The sequence below is a fragment of the Benincasa hispida genome, chromosome 2 (genome assembly GCF_027475165.1).
Source record: "Benincasa hispida cultivar pf3 chromosome 2, pf3_genome.v1.1, whole genome shotgun sequence".
Lineage (NCBI taxonomy): Eukaryota > Viridiplantae > Streptophyta > Magnoliopsida > Cucurbitales > Cucurbitaceae > Benincasa > Benincasa hispida.
Window position 1 is genome coordinate 12754881 of NC_143479.1, and position 15389 is coordinate 12770269.

Here is a 15389-nt window from a genome sequence, read left to right on the forward strand (position 1 = left end):
TTGTGTTATAATAAATTTAGGTTGTGTTATAAGTAATAAAAAATATATTTTAAAATTAATAATAAATTCAGGTTGTTTTAGATTATATTATGTGAATTCATGAATCAACTCAATCCATAAATTTTTTTTTATTTATTTGAACCAATTCAATCAAAATGAATTGATAACCATTGGATTGAGTTTCAATTTAACCAAAATGAATTAATAACCTAACCCAAATCGTACAGATTAGATTGGATTGGATTGGATTGATTGATTTTTCGGGTAATGGAGTATTTTTAACACCCTACATCGGAGAGGCCAAATATAGCTATTTTTCAAAACAAAGGATGAAAAAGATATTTTTTGAGAATGGCCAAAGTACACGGCGTCCTAACGTCTTGGCGATGATAGAGTCAAACAAAAGATTTAGAAAGGAAATGGAGACTCGAATTGAATTGTGGGACTTGAGAACGAGAGAGAGCGTGTGCACATACACTGACTATAAAAGGCTAAAGACGATTTTGAGGAATCCAAACGGCCGTTACTTCCTTCGATCCCGGCCTCCCGCCTTGTTAAATCCGATGGCCTCACTTTAATTTTATTGTATTCGCCCAATCATCGTCAACCACCAAGTTTCTGCCATGGCGGAGAGCTTTCCAATTCCAAACCTTCGATTCATCACTCTCGTTCTCCTCTCTATCGCCTTCGTCGCGCATAGTTACCAGACTCGGCTCGATGAAAACCAGCCACTCTCCAAAATTGATGTGTACAAGGCTACTCTTACACTCCGAAATACCGCCTCCATTAGAGCCTCGCCGCTTGTTCTTGGCCTCAATGTAAGTATCTCCACTCAGCAGCAGTCTCATAGTGTTTCCTGTTCTTTATTGTGCAATCGCTGACTCATGTATGATTTTGCTTAGTTAGTTTGATAGTTCTGAATATTCTTCGTACTTTCCGTTTCCGCCTTGACTAATATTTACTTCATTCTATTCAGTTTACTTGTATTTATATGGTTCTAGATTCGTAACCGCTACTCCTAGTCTCATTTTATTTTTCATATGCATCGACATGGAGTGATTACTGTGTACGCCAGTTGCTGGAATGTGCTTTTCGGAGATCTTCCAACTTTCTCGATTCAAATGCTTGTTTATTTGTTGATTCTGTTTCAATTTAATGTTTCCAGGTCGTTAATACTGGTGACAAACGTTGCTTAATTATTCGTTGATTGTTTATTGAGATTCTTCGTAGTTCTTACTTTTTGTTTTGATTTTTATATTTCCAAACAATTCAATTTTCGTGTATGAGTTTAAAATACATTCTGGCACTTCTTTTCACATCCGATTTTCCATCTGCATCATTAATAAATGGTTACTGATCATTAGTATACGGATTATGCTTTGCCGGGATATTCCTTCTTTCTGAGTTCTTTGGTCATTGACTCATTCGGTTTCAGTTTTATATATCTTGGGCGGGGATACCGGGGATATGAGTTGCTTAACTATTTTTTTATTCTTTATAAGTTGCTTCTTACTTCCTGTGTTGACTTATATAAAATTTCCTTCCCACATTTTCTCTCCGAGTTATTGTTTATTTGTCGATTCTGTTTCAATTGCATATTCAGGGCGAGGATACTGCATGGGTGACTGTCAAGTTTATACATCCTGAACCCTCTGCCGATGATTGGATAGCAGTGTTTTCTCCTGCGAAGTTCAAGTATGTGACATCTTCTTATTCCGTTATTTAGTATACTAAAATCTTGTTATGTGCATCATTGTAAGTAAAAGTGAAAGTTTATAATGTTCTTCTTTAGCCTGTTTAGTTTTGATCCATTGATAACGATCTCACTATGATGGTGAAACTTGTTACAAGTAGTAACAAAAACTGAAAGAGTTCTGTTTCTTTGTGGCAGCACATCAGCCTGTCCTAATTCAAATAAAAGGGTTCAAACTCCATTAATCTGCTCAAGCCCAATAAAGGTGTGCAGCATTTAACTTGTAATATTGACCTTGGCGTGAATGTCAGTCAATACATGCCTTTTTAATGTTTGGAATGAAACAATGATAAAAATTTCTTCTCTAACTATCTATTTTCTAGTTCAATTATGCAAACTACTCAAATCCAAAATATGTGAAGACTGGAAAAGCTTCTTTGAGGTTCCAGTTGATCAATCAGCGAGCAGATTTCTCATTTGCTTTATTTTCAGGAGGTCTTTCAAATGTTCGTTCTCTCTCCCACCTTCCATTATTTCTTCTCATTCCTCGTCCACTTTAATTATTTCAACTCTGATCTTTCAAAAAGAATTTTGTCTTTAGTTTGTTTACCATCATTTTGGGTCCAATGTAACTATGTAACTATGTTATGATGTTTGATTTTATCTTCTAGTCTAATCTATGTGGAGTGATTGGAATATGCAGCCCAAACTTATTGCTGTTTCAAATCCCTTATCATTTAAGAATCCTAAAACACCATTGTTTCCTCGCCTTGCACATGGAAAACTATGGAATGAAGTAAGTTGATCACTATCCTTATATTTCCTTTCATTTTATTGTGGGAAACGTTTGATGGGGACACAAAAAGGTCAATAATGGCCTGCAGTTCGAAAACTTCTTGTCATAATCTGATTTCCTTTCTATCCACATCACCATGCTCATAGTTCAGAAATTGTTCTGAAAACTTTAAACAATTGGATATTCATTGCTAACTTATGTTAACAAATGTCTAAAAACTGACACTCCTACTTGCTGGCAACATACGTGAGAAAATTACATATTCTATAGTTGTTAGCAAGATTCAAGTAGCTTAACGGCAGAACAATGGTCTTTTGATTTTTGCAGATGACAGTAACCTGGACAAGTGGGTACGATATAAGTGAAGCTACTCCATTTGTTGAATGGGGTCTAGAAGGGGAGCCACAGACAAGATCCCCAGCTGGCACACTGACATTTAGTAGGAACAGCATGTGTGGTATGATTAGTTCGAGCAACCCATTAGCTAGACTGAACCATCTAAGTTAACGACTTAATATTTATCTTGAAACAAAAAAAAAAAAAAAAAAAAAAATACAAGCCGTCAGTTGAAACTTTTCAGACATTTTTTTCAACATTTGTGGGGGGCTGTGTGTGTGTGTTTGCATTTACTTTCCACTTGTAATTTGAGTCTAGTTGATTTTTTGTACCGGACAATTGCAACTAACCACAAAGTTACTGGAGAATTAATTTTGGATCAGATAGATCACCTTTCTCTTGGCCACTCTAGGTTTTTATGTAGCTGCCTTGTTGAAGTTTTTGCCGCTTAAAAACTGACTCTCCTTATTAGTCAACTAGTAAATTTTTTTATTTTTTCATCTTGGTGTCCTTGAGCTTTTGGCTATTAACCTGGAAATGAGCTGCCAATTCCATCCAAGTGGTTTCTTAGAACACTACCAATATCTTTATTTCATAGTCTCATCAGGACATGAGTATTTACAATTCTTTTAGAAAGGTAGTTAAGACTTCTTTCAGAATGGATTGATGACTTTCTTTGATTCTAGTGAGATTATTACTCTGCAGGTTGTATTATTTTTAGTCTTTCATTCTGACTGAACACTGGTTTTGAATTCTTGACTTCTTGAATGATGGCGTTTTCTTTGATTAAAGATGCTCCTGCACGAACTGTTGGTTGGCGTGATCCTGGTTTCTTTCATACGAGTTTCTTACAGAACTTATGGCCAAACACTGTGTATGTATCAATGGTTGAAGCTACTGGTCTGAACCACTGTTAAATTCTTGATCATGCGCACTATGGATTGACACGGTGGTTTCTACAGGTACACGTACAGAATGGGTCATCGCTTGTTCAATGGATTATATATTTGGAGCAAGAGTTATTCATTCAAGTCATCACCACATCCTGGAGAAGAATCACTACAGCGTGTCATTATATTTGGTGATATGGGGAAGGTACCCTGAAGTTTTTAATTATATTGATTATAATCAAAATGAGTATGAGGTTTATAATTCACAAGGAAATTTTGAAATTCAACAAAAGTGAAACTTCTGAACTTCAGTTAATTAGCTTAATTTAGGCACCTCTACGTGGTCTATGTTTATTTCTTGCATTGACTTCATAGATCTCTATCTTCTTGAGAGGATGATCTACAACTGCCTTCACATTTGAGCTCCTTGAGAGGAAGCTAACATTTTGATTAATTCAAAGAAAATTGGTTGTCATAGAAATGATTTTTTGAAAAGGAACAACCTAATCCTTCACTGTTCTGCCATTTTACTAGCCAGTGTTTCACTAGTAACTATAATAAAGATATAACGTAATTATCATCCAAACTTGATAAGAACAGAGAATTCAAATGCACAGCTCCTTCCATATTGAATACTTTCTGAGTTGCTCACTCTCTGTTTGTGAGAAATGGTAATCTCATGAACATAAGCTCTTTCAAACAAGGCACTGGAAAAAGATTTGTAATACTAACCATGACTTTCAGGGACAACGCGATGGCTCAAATGAGTATAGCAACTATCAGCCTGGAGCATTGAACACCACTGATCAGCTCATCAAAGACTTGGACAATATTGACATTGTTTTCCATATCGGAGACCTAGCTTATGCAAATGGGTACCTCTCAGAGTGGGACCAATTTACTGCACAGGTGGAGCCCATTGCATCTAGGGTCCCCTACATGGTTGCAAGGTTATCAATATCAATAACTCGATTGTTTCTTAGAGTGATTTGTTTGGACCGTTTACTTTTATAAATCTTAAGCCTCTCCAATTTCACTCCTGCAGTGGTAACCATGAGCGTGACTGGCCAAATACTGGGTCCTTCTATGCAAACATGGATTCAGGTGGGGAGTGTGGAGTTCCGGCGGAGACCATGTTCTATTTTCCTGCTGAAAACAGAGCAAAGTTCTGGTAAGCCAAAAAATCTTTTAAATAATTTCATGAATCTATTTCAATGCTGAGTTTTACAAGTTGCATAACAAATTAACTGTGCACTTGTTTTAGAGGAGACTCCCATTCCCATTCATTTTAGATTAGTAAGGCCATGTTTGGTAACTATTTGGTTTTTGGTTTTTACTTTTTGAAAATTAAACCTATAAATACCCCTTCCACCTCTAAATTTCTTGTTTATCATCTACTATTTACCATTGTTTTCAAAATGCAACTCAATTTTGAAAACTAGAAAAAAGTAATTTTTGAAAACTTATTTTTGTGTTCTGAATTTGGCTAACTCAACCATTTTACTTAAGAAAAATGTAAATCATTGTGAGAAATAGAGAGGAAATATGCTTAATTTTCAAAAACTAAAGATAAAAAACAAAATGGTTGTCAAACGGGACTTAGACTATCATCCTCTGCTGTCTTCATATTACCAATTGTGTAGCGGACGGCCATTAATTATTCGATCAGGTTTCTTAATTTTGTTGAATTGTCTATTCCAAAAGACGAACAGGATCTAACTATATTACTACCTGATATTTCTTGATACAAACGAAGACAAAAATCAAGATAATAAATGAAATGTGTCTATTGAATAGACAGTTTCAGCACTATTCATAAAACTATCATACTGAGAACAATTTACTAAATTTCAACACAGAAAGAAATAAACATGTAATACAATTTGTGAAACATTTAATTGTTGACGTATTATGGTATCATCAGGTATTCGACAGATTATGGATTGTTCCGGTTCTGTATAGCTGATACAGAACATGACTGGCGAGAGGGATCAGAACAGTACAGATTCATAGAGCAATGCCTTGCATCGGCGGATAGACAAAAACAACCTTGGCTGATATTTGCTGCTCATCGTGTGCTTGGCTACTCTTCCAACGATTGGTATGCGTCGCAGGGCTCATTCGAGGAACCTATGGGAAGGGAAAGCCTTCAGAAACTCTGGCAGAAGTATAGGGTCGATATTGCCTTCTATGGCCATGTCCACAACTACGAAAGAACATGTCCCGTTTATCAGGTAAACCACTTTTCCCAAGCTTTTTCACAAAATGTTTTTCGATCTGGCTCTAAATTTTAAAACGTAAAAAAAAGCAGATTTAATTGATTGTTTATATTTTTTTCGGGTAGAAGAATCAAATTTATAATATCTTATCGAGTGTTATCTTTTTTAAAAACACTAGACATATTAGACAATTTTCAAATGCAGGAACAAAAAATTACTGGTTTTAAAATTTTCGCCATGATGACAAGATTCTAAAAGTAGATATGCTTTCAGAGTTTTTCACTATTTTTTTTCTTTGGTACGATAAGGATCTGACCAATGGACCTCGGAGTTGCTTATGCATATCGCATGTCAATTTAACTATTTTTTTAGTTTAAAAAAGAAAAAAAATGTGTGTATATATACATATATATAGAATTTTCTGAAAATAAATTTTTGAATCTTTTAAGTTTCGTATGATTATTTAAATAGAATATATATTGAAATACTAAGAAATTTGGATTCCAAAAATAGAACATCAAGAGATTAAGTGCATGAGAGATGGTTGAAATAGTTATTTTAGAAAAAGAAATTTAATTATACGATTTTGTAAAATTTATTTTTACACAAGGATATTGATGTTTGGTCTCATCCTTTTAAAATTGATTTTCATGTGTTTAAAAATAATTTGAAATAATTATGTTCAGTTTTAAAGTGACTTTAGAATTATCAAATTATTAAAAAGGGAAAAAAAATATTAAACATAAAGACAAATTGAGTATTTCAACAAAGAGATAAAGTAATTCCTAGTCAATTACTTGTTAAGAATCACCTCTCGACTAATTATTTGAAAAATCAGTTTAAACATTTATAAAATATCAATATTGAGACAAAATCATTTCCAAAACATACAAAATCTCTATCTGAAAGTCTAATGATTCTTATATTTGAAAATATGGTAAGATTTGGACAATTTATAGGTTTTTAGATAGGTGAAAAGCTAAACAAAGGAATAATATATAGATGAGTTACGAGGAATCTACACCTTGATTTTAAAAAAGAAAACCCCTACGATGTAAAACTCTTGCAATTTTACGTCTCTATTTTAAGCGTATCTAGTTATATCTTTTGTTCATTAAATATTATATTTGTATGGTGGTGTAGCATCAATGCGTGAATACAGAAAAAACTCAGTACTCAGGCATTATGAATGGCACAATCCACGTAGTGGTTGGTGGAGCAGGGAGCCACTTATCCTCATTCACCCAAGACATCCCCAAATGGAGCATTTACAGAGACTTCGATTATGGTTTCGTCAAGTTGACAGCATTCAACCGCTCCTCCCTGCTTTTCGAGTACAAGAGAAGCAGCGACGGAAAGGTTTATGATTCCTTTACCATTTCAAGAGACTACAGAGACGTCTTGGCCTGCGTTCCCGACAGTTGTGAACCCACAACTTTGGCTGCTTGATTTTCAATTTCTCCTATTTTACCTTCGGTTTGCATATATTCTCTCCCTGAAATATGGTAGTCTTATGTTATTTAGAAAATAATCAGGTTTCCCATTTGTTTAGGTTGCATCAGGAGTATTCTCCCCCTCCCTCTCCCTCTCCCTCTCCTCATTAGGTGATCTCAATAATTTTTAATTATATTTTTTATGTACTCCTTCAGTACAGTTGATGTATAGGCTAAGTTCTCATTTTTTCTTAGCTGAGTGAAATTTCAGTCTATTTAAGTGGAGACGTGTATTATGGGGGATGGGTTAGGGGAAAAGAACTCGAGATGTTTGCCCTTTGCCCTTTGCCTTTTGGATTTCGAAAATATTCTCATTTAGAGATGTTTGGATTGCTTAAAAACATTTCTGAGTTGTACACAAAACATAAAACAATAACAATGGTCTAAACATGGGTGTTATTTCTGACATATTTGAAAGTGATTCTAAGATGGTTTTAATTTATCATTTTTCAAGTTAATAAAAAATGCTTTCCATAATTCAAATGTACTTTCATAGTATTTAAAATGCATTAAATAATTTTAAACGATTAGATGTATAATTCATAGTAACTTTAAACATGATTAAAGAAAAGGAATTTTAACAAGACCATAATTATTTGGAAACATATTTTTAATCATTTAAAATCAATTCAATATTCAATATTTGATTTTACCTTTTTCTTTTTAATGCAGTGACAATATTCATATAATCAAAATTGATTTAACATGTTTAAAAATGATTAAGGGATTTTTAACCTTTTTCAAATCAATTCCAAACACGACTTAGAAAAGTATACTTATTTATTATCATCTTCTTAATAATCTACGTACAAACTTTAAAAAATAAATAATAATAACAAATAAATAATTGTTATTAAATTTTGAGAAGTAAAATCCGAAAGTTCCTTTTTAAAAAAAAACCAAAAAAACCAAAAAACAAAAGCAAAAGGAGCTGGTCAATTCATATGCTTAACTTTCATTTTATGTACTCAGTACAGTTTCGTTGGTTCTAATTAATTTCCAAGGATGGGTCTTGAAAAAAATAAAAAAAAAATAAGAACAAATATCAATTTACACTCATTAGTTTTGGAGGTTATATCAATTTAATCCTTAAACTAATAGTTGTATCAATTTAAATTCTGATTTTGTGTAGTATCAATTTAAAACTCCAACTAATAATTGTAATACTTTAAACTCTGAACTTCATAATTATATCAATTTAAACCCTAAACTTTCGTAAGTATATCAAAGTAAAATATAATGGAGGATTAAACTTGACATTTATAAAACTTCAAGATTTAAATTGATACAATTATTAATTTAGGGTTCAAATTGATACATGAAGTTCATGGCTTAAATTGATACATTGATACAACTTAGGAAGGTTTCTTGTTCATTTAAGATTAAAACTTCTGAATAATTTGTCACAGTAATCACAACTTACAATACATTATCCGATGAACTATCTACAAATGTTCACTGTTAAGGATTACCTCTAAAAGGAGCCGAGTTGTTTGCAGCGAAAGATTCACCAACGTTTCAACTTGAACCACGTTGAATACCATGAATTCTGACACGTTCAAGTATCGAAGTAAGATTAATAACACCGTGCCCAGTTCTTACTGCGCGAGTTTCATGCAGGATCCTCCTTGGCTATATAATGGACAACAGTATACAGCATATTGAACCCGGTTGAAATGCTAGTCGGCAACAGGCCGTAAAATATTAAGCGCCATAACAGTCTCTTACCAGAGGGCACGCAGAGCGGCTACAATCGGCATGGAAAATAAAGAAATTTTCCAAGCATTTGGCAGAGCGAAGAAGGATGCCACAATTTAGACCATAAAAAAGAAAGTTAAAAGGAAAACAAATTTTCAAAGGAAAACTAATTTTGTCCCTCAGCAAAATTTCTAGCACCGTCCCGAGAGTTATCAACCACTATCCAACCATTTCAGTATCACGGCCTCCTCCATCATTCAATGAATTGATGGATGCTAATAGATCATCTATTTTTAAAGGTGAGCGACGAGCAGCGTATTGAAACATAACCTGCATATGAGGTTTCCATAAATGCCTAGAAAGAGAAGTAAACAGAAACTAAGTACAGATATTCTACCTAAAATTATGATCTGCTGGATACACCCATGGTTTAAAAAAAAAAAAAAAAAACAAAACAAAACAGTAATAATTATCAATTATAAAACTAATTGTCAATTAATTTCTTGTAAATATGATTTGACCCTACAAGTATGATATTTAGCACAATTTCTAACCTTGGAGTAACTATCTGCAAAGGCTCGAGCTCGATTGACCTTGCCAGTATATTGTAAATCTGCCCCCTGAATCCTCCCGTCCACAATGGTCAACCCTCCATCACCAATGGTGAATCGCAATAAATTGCCTGGAGACAACCCTAACTGAAATTCAAGAAATTGAGTTATTTACTTGGTGATAAAGAAGGAAACTCAAATGTTTTTAATAAATCTCCTCCCAGAACCACAAATCTCATGGTATTGACCCAAAGGAGGCCATTGAAGTGAGTTAAACCACAAGTCTCCTTCCATAACCCCTCCTATACTTGTGACACTCCTTTGAACCTTCCCAACAGTATGTCTCATGACATATCAAATAAACTAGTTAACCATAAAAGTCTTGTCAAAGAGGAGGATATGCAAAAGGACATCAACATAGAATGCCAACACTACAAACATCCGTAAGAACCTGAACTAAAGTTTAAAAGGAGAGTAGAGCGACTGAAAGAAGTGATTCTAGCCCCTCAGTGGTTGTTTGCACATAACACGCCACAGCGGACAAAGAATGGAAGTGGAAGAGACTTCTTCACAAAATCTATCGTAGAAGGGGAGCCAAATAGACAAATAGGGGGGAAAAAACTACGTAATTGAAACAGGATCGATATTGAAAAAGCAGTTTTTTCACAAAATCTAAGACTCTCGGACTATAGCACAAAGGAAGATCCAAATATGAGATGTAAACAAAGAGGGAGAGGGAGAGAGAGAGACACCACACGGGAAACCATTCACACCCTACCTACTAAGCTTGGTCACATAACAGAAATGAAGGACCCAACTCAAATTAAGAAAATAATTTTCCTTCCCTGAACAGAAAAAGGCATCCTCCGCAAAGAATTTAATAGAGGACATTATCTCCCCTCACCACAAAACCCATAATTAAATCTTCATCCATCAATTCAGACATATGACAGTCATCCACCACAATTAAAAGAAAGGGAATAAAACATCACTTTGACAGGAATTGTATTAGGATAGAATTAGGAATCTTGTTAGGATATTAGGGATACATTAGGGCCTGTTTGGTGGAGAATTTGAAGAGGGAAATTTGAAAACGAGAGATTGAATGGAAACACAGTTGTATTTCATGTTTTCAGATATTTGATAACAGCTTCAGAAATTGGATTCTAATTTAAACATTTGTTTAAAATGTGCTTGACACTATATATTTATAAATCATAAAACTAGTTTAGTTATCCACTGATATTTAGTTACAATAAATTATCATTAATTTATATATGAATATGATTATGTTTAAAAAATTATATAATTCTTATTTTGTAATATTATATGATACATATTATGTTTTTAAAAAAATGAGTGTAAAACAGAACATATTGTATTTCTAAATGTTAATAACTTTATTTAATATAATTTTGCATTTAAAAATTTAAAATTCAAAATATGGATACAATGAAAACATAAAAATGTTATTTTCAAAATTTGCATTGTTTTGATCACAAAATCTGAAAACAGTTTTCAGAAACAGAATCCAAGTTGTTTGCCAAAATTGGGCTCGATGAATCTAAAAACATAAAACAAAATCCAAATTCTCTACCAAATCGGCCCTCGGTGAATGTTTAGAAAAGAAGTTCAGGTCAGAGGGAGTGCGGAAGGAGGAAGGTAGCAAATTACTAATTGGATTAGGGCTTGAGCTGGTATACTTGAGAGAATGGGAGATTCTCGGTACCTTAAATACTTGGGTTATCTTGTAGTTCTTCTACCTTTTATGTTTCAATATATTTTGATTTTAAGACACCTGCCTGGTTGACTCTAAGACAAAGATTCCCCTCATACCTACATAACATTAGTTTTGCTATAGAAGTCGGCACATAAGCAATTCCCATTTGTTCCTGCCAACAATAAGATCCTCATCAAGAATTCACGCACCCATAGAAAAAGCCATAGACAATGAAGCTTGTGGATCTAAAATCCATGACATTTAAAAGACTTGGCTCCTTCAAACGGAGATAAATGCAAGTCTCTATATAGTCGTGTCCATTGATACTCCCAAGAAATTTGTTTAAATGCCTTGAGCAAGTTCAACTTGAAAGCCAATAAAAAAACCGTGGGGTTGGAGACTTACAACCCTCATACCAAAAAGCACACTCTTGATCTCCCCCATATTGAAATGTGTTAACAAGCAAATTACTTCACTTTTCCTGTTTAGAGATAGAAACCTTTAACCTCTTAGTCGAGGACATATGCCTTAGTTGATATATACCCAAAAAACAACATTAAGACTACGATATGGAGACATGGCACCATGCCAAATTACACAACAGACACACGAGGACAGAAAGAAGACGAAAAACACAGACCACATTCCAAGCAAAAATGCAGTCGAAGGAAGCAACATGTAATAAACAAATGTTTTTTTTTTTTAAACGAAAATCGAACTTTTCATTGAATTTCAAAACTAATGATCCAAAGAAAGGTATAAATTTAGAGCAACAAAACCTTTTTGATCAAGTCACCGTCTAAGCATCCAAAGTCCACAGGAGGATCATCTGATGTAGCCACCTTTCCATCACCTTGTAGCTCCAAAACCAGCTGATCATTCAGACAGGGAAAAAATAGCATTATAAACCACATTAGAGAAGAGAGCAGATCCATGTCATGGATTGTAGACCACTGCAATTAACTAGATTCTATTACAGAAGTAACACTATCAATAATGAACGAGCAAAAGAAAGATAAAACAAAGTTATAAACAAATATATATATATATATATATATATATATATTTTGCTTTAAAGAAAAGGAACAGGAAATGTAGAGGGAAAGTACCTGCTGTTGGCTTGGAACTTGTCCATTACTATCTGTGTCAATAACATATTGACTGCAGTTCTCATCCTTCCAAACCAATGCAAGTGGTGTATTTCCTGGCTGGTAATGGGAATGCCTAGAACAAAGACAACTTAGAATGAGATCAACGAAGTTGCACCCTGTAAGCATAGAGAGAGAATATTCCCAAAATGGAAGGAAGAACTTAATATGAAGCACAGAGCGTATCAATTATCAAGAATAAATATAATGACATTATAATATGAACATTGTCAAATATGTATATTCTACAGATAAGGAGTGTACCACATGTTTCAAAATATTCCAATAAGAGATCACAGAGGTTTACAAAATGAGAAATTATACATGAAATAAATTTAAACTAAATCCTCATTTAGAACCAGGAGAAGGAGAACACGCAAAGTAATAAATCTTTTCTTGATGATAAATCTTACTTGTTGTGAAATAATAAACCATCCTTCACAAAAGGTGTTGCTCCTGAATAAGCAGCATAGAGACCATTTTGATCGCATGTATATACAGGTACCAAGCTGAACTTGTATTTGTGATAGTATGAAGGTGGTTCACAAGCCCCAGTTTCAACAAGCTTAGAATTGAGCCAGAAGAACCGAAACTCGGCTGTGCAATCATAAAGAGAATATCCCCGCCAACAAATCATATCAATGACGTAGTATGTTTGATCTGTCTATGGGACATTCGAACCTTCACTTGTCAGTAAAAAACGCGGACTACGAAATGACATAAGAATCATGAGAAACTTACTTCATGAAATATACAATCTAGAATAGAATATGTTTGACCGGATCCAGAGGCATTTTTTGTCTTTGCTCCGTTAGGTAGAGCAGAAGGAAAACGATGCAGAATTGATCCGTTTCGTAGCCTACTGATAGTTGTTCCATTGGAAGAAACAACAAAGCATCGTTTTCCGGAAGGCCTTGCAAATACGTACCTACATAACATCCAAAGAATAGTAGGAACGTCATTCTCAGCTTTAATCATTCGACAGAGAGATCAAGATTTTCTATCTTTTTCTTTTTCGTTTTCTGAATACTTGTTTATGTCAGAAAAAGACAATTGTGCAACCAGAAAGTTTGATCTATGGCGAGGAATACGAAACACTGAAGCAAACAAACAAAATGAGCAATCCAAATTTCGCTTGGGACGTTCCAATTGGCCAAGCACCGGAAGTGAGTGAGAACGAAACAACCGGAGAAAATTGAATTCGAATGCAAGCACGCAATTAGGAGAACGAAACAACCGGAGAATTTTGAAGAAGAAAACATAAACATAAAGAGCTAGTAACGGAGAGATGAAAAAGAATTAGAACCAGTCATCGCTAAGTCGATCAGGAACATCTATCATCCACTCAGGAAGCAACAGTTGCTTCGAAAACCACTTACGAGCCTCTGAACCTTTAAGCTTCGAAGCCTGGCGAACATCGAGCTCCTTCAGACCAGGCTCGTGAAATTCACGCTCCGATAGGAGCTCCGGCGAACATTCCGTTTCTGATTCGAGTTCGTTTAGTTCAATTTCCAGCACCGGCTCGGAGGTACTAGACTCGTTGAATGAGGATGAGAGAGAGAGGAGCGTAGAGGCTAAGGAACGAGCTTGTTGCTGAGCGTCACGGCGATTCTGCTGTTGCCGTTGCAGAGAAAGTTCCCGCCGCTTTTGCTGATCGGAGATTGCCGGCCGTTTGTGTGGACGGCGAACGTCATGCGGTGCCATCTTCCCGCAATTCGTGGTGGTTCGAAATGAAAGCAGTCTTCCAGTTCGCTTCGGTGATATCGAATCGTTCGTATATTAATCGCCCGGGATGAAATTCCATAATCGGGCCCTCAACATTATTGGGCTTTTGGGCCCCATTTCAGATGACCGACCTATAGTTTCAAAATAAATAAATAAATAAAATGACTGAGAAGAAAAATAACAAATTTTAAAGTTTCATTTTAAAAAAATTGATACAAAATTTTAAAATTATAAAAATAGTAAAAAAGAATTTATATAATAAAAAATACTAATTGATAAATGACAAAACTACCCTCAAATAACAAAATTAGGTTTAAACGAAAATGTAAAGATGCACTGCTTCAAAAATAACACAATTACCACAAATACACTCTATCTAGAGGTTCTAGAACCACAAATAAATGGTATCTAAACATTTCGGAAACAAAATTAAAAATCACCCAATATGATCCTTAATATTTTGGTCCTTAATGTTTCCACTACCTATACAACAATGGACTTCCTCTAAAATGAGAAAGAGTTGATTTACTGGTAAAGTTGTTGTTGGCAAGTGAATATGTGAAGGAATTGGAAGTATGATTGCGTTTGACACCAAAACGTCATTGTTGAAAATGATGTTCATAGTAGAAATGAAAGCAGATAACATGCGTGCAAGCAAAAAAATATCAGCAACTGGTGAAGGTGGTCGTTAAAAGCTAGCCAAGATGGGGTGGCTGGGTGAAGAAGATGAAAAAGATAGATTTAAGGGTTTTTTTTTTGTTATCTTATTTTGATAAATAAGAATAAGAATAAGAATAATAATAATATTATTATTATTAATATTAACAATAATAATAAATTGAAAAATATATATAGATACACGCACATGTTTCAAACATTTAAAATTTAATTTCCATTTATATGTTTCTTTTTAGGTTCAAATTGAAAATATAAAAAATATAAAGAAAAAAATATCAAATTAATTTGATAACAATATGTATAAAACAATAATACAAAAAATATTTAAATACAATTGAATCTGTAACAAATATATAAACAAATCAAAAGTTAGTTGGATAAAATCAAATTTGATAATAAAAAATAAATTCAAATATAAACTGGAGAGAAAAAAACAGTAAAT

The 15389-nt window shown here is 34.1% G+C and overlaps 2 protein-coding genes across 2 annotated transcripts; one reads left to right on the forward strand and one right to left on the reverse strand.

Moving 5' to 3' along the window:
* The first annotated feature begins 331 nt into the window (after window positions 1-331).
* LOC120070654 (putative inactive purple acid phosphatase 27) lies at window positions 332-7647 on the forward strand. Its single transcript, XM_039022486.2, has 12 exons — window positions 332-818; window positions 1604-1695; window positions 1892-1958; window positions 2077-2199; window positions 2397-2489; window positions 2817-2946; window positions 3618-3699; window positions 3788-3920; window positions 4460-4665; window positions 4761-4886; window positions 5640-5949; window positions 7078-7647. Exons 1-12 carry the CDS (start codon window positions 624-626, stop codon window positions 7381-7383), a joined length of 1863 nt encoding a protein of 620 aa, XP_038878414.2. The 5' UTR covers window positions 332-623; the 3' UTR covers window positions 7384-7647.
* Window positions 7648-8686: 1039 nt separating this feature from the next.
* LOC120071520 (snurportin-1 protein) lies at window positions 8687-14336 on the reverse strand. Its single transcript, XM_039023843.2, has 7 exons — window positions 13851-14336; window positions 13286-13472; window positions 12958-13208; window positions 12506-12620; window positions 12176-12268; window positions 9680-9823; window positions 8687-9455 (listed from the first exon to the last, which is right to left on the reverse strand). The coding sequence occupies exons 1-7, from the start codon at window positions 14246-14248 to the stop codon at window positions 9345-9347; spliced, it is 1299 nt and encodes a 432-aa protein (XP_038879771.2). The 5' UTR covers window positions 14249-14336; the 3' UTR covers window positions 8687-9344.
* Window positions 14337-15389: the final 1053 nt, after the last annotated feature.

Coding starts and splice junctions, on each gene's coding strand:
- LOC120070654 (XM_039022486.2), top strand. CDS start 624: ATGGCGGAGAGCTTTCCAATTCCAAACCTTCGATTCATCACTCTCGTT. Junction 2,490..2,816: donor ATGGAAAACTATGGAATGAA/GTAAGTTGATCA, acceptor TGATTTTTGCAG/ATGACAGTAACCTGGACAAG. Junction 3,921..4,459: donor TATTTGGTGATATGGGGAAG/GTACCCTGAAGT, acceptor CATGACTTTCAG/GGACAACGCGATGGCTCAAA.
- LOC120071520 (XM_039023843.2), bottom strand. CDS start 14,248: ATGGCACCGCATGACGTTCGCCGTCCACACAAACGGCCGGCAATCTCC. Junction 13,209..13,285: donor TAGATTGTATATTTCATGAA/GTAAGTTTCTCA, acceptor AATGTCCCATAG/ACAGATCAAACATACTACGT. Junction 9,456..9,679: donor TTGCAGATAGTTACTCCAAG/GTTAGAAATTGT, acceptor CCTCATATGCAG/GTTATGTTTCAATACGCTGC.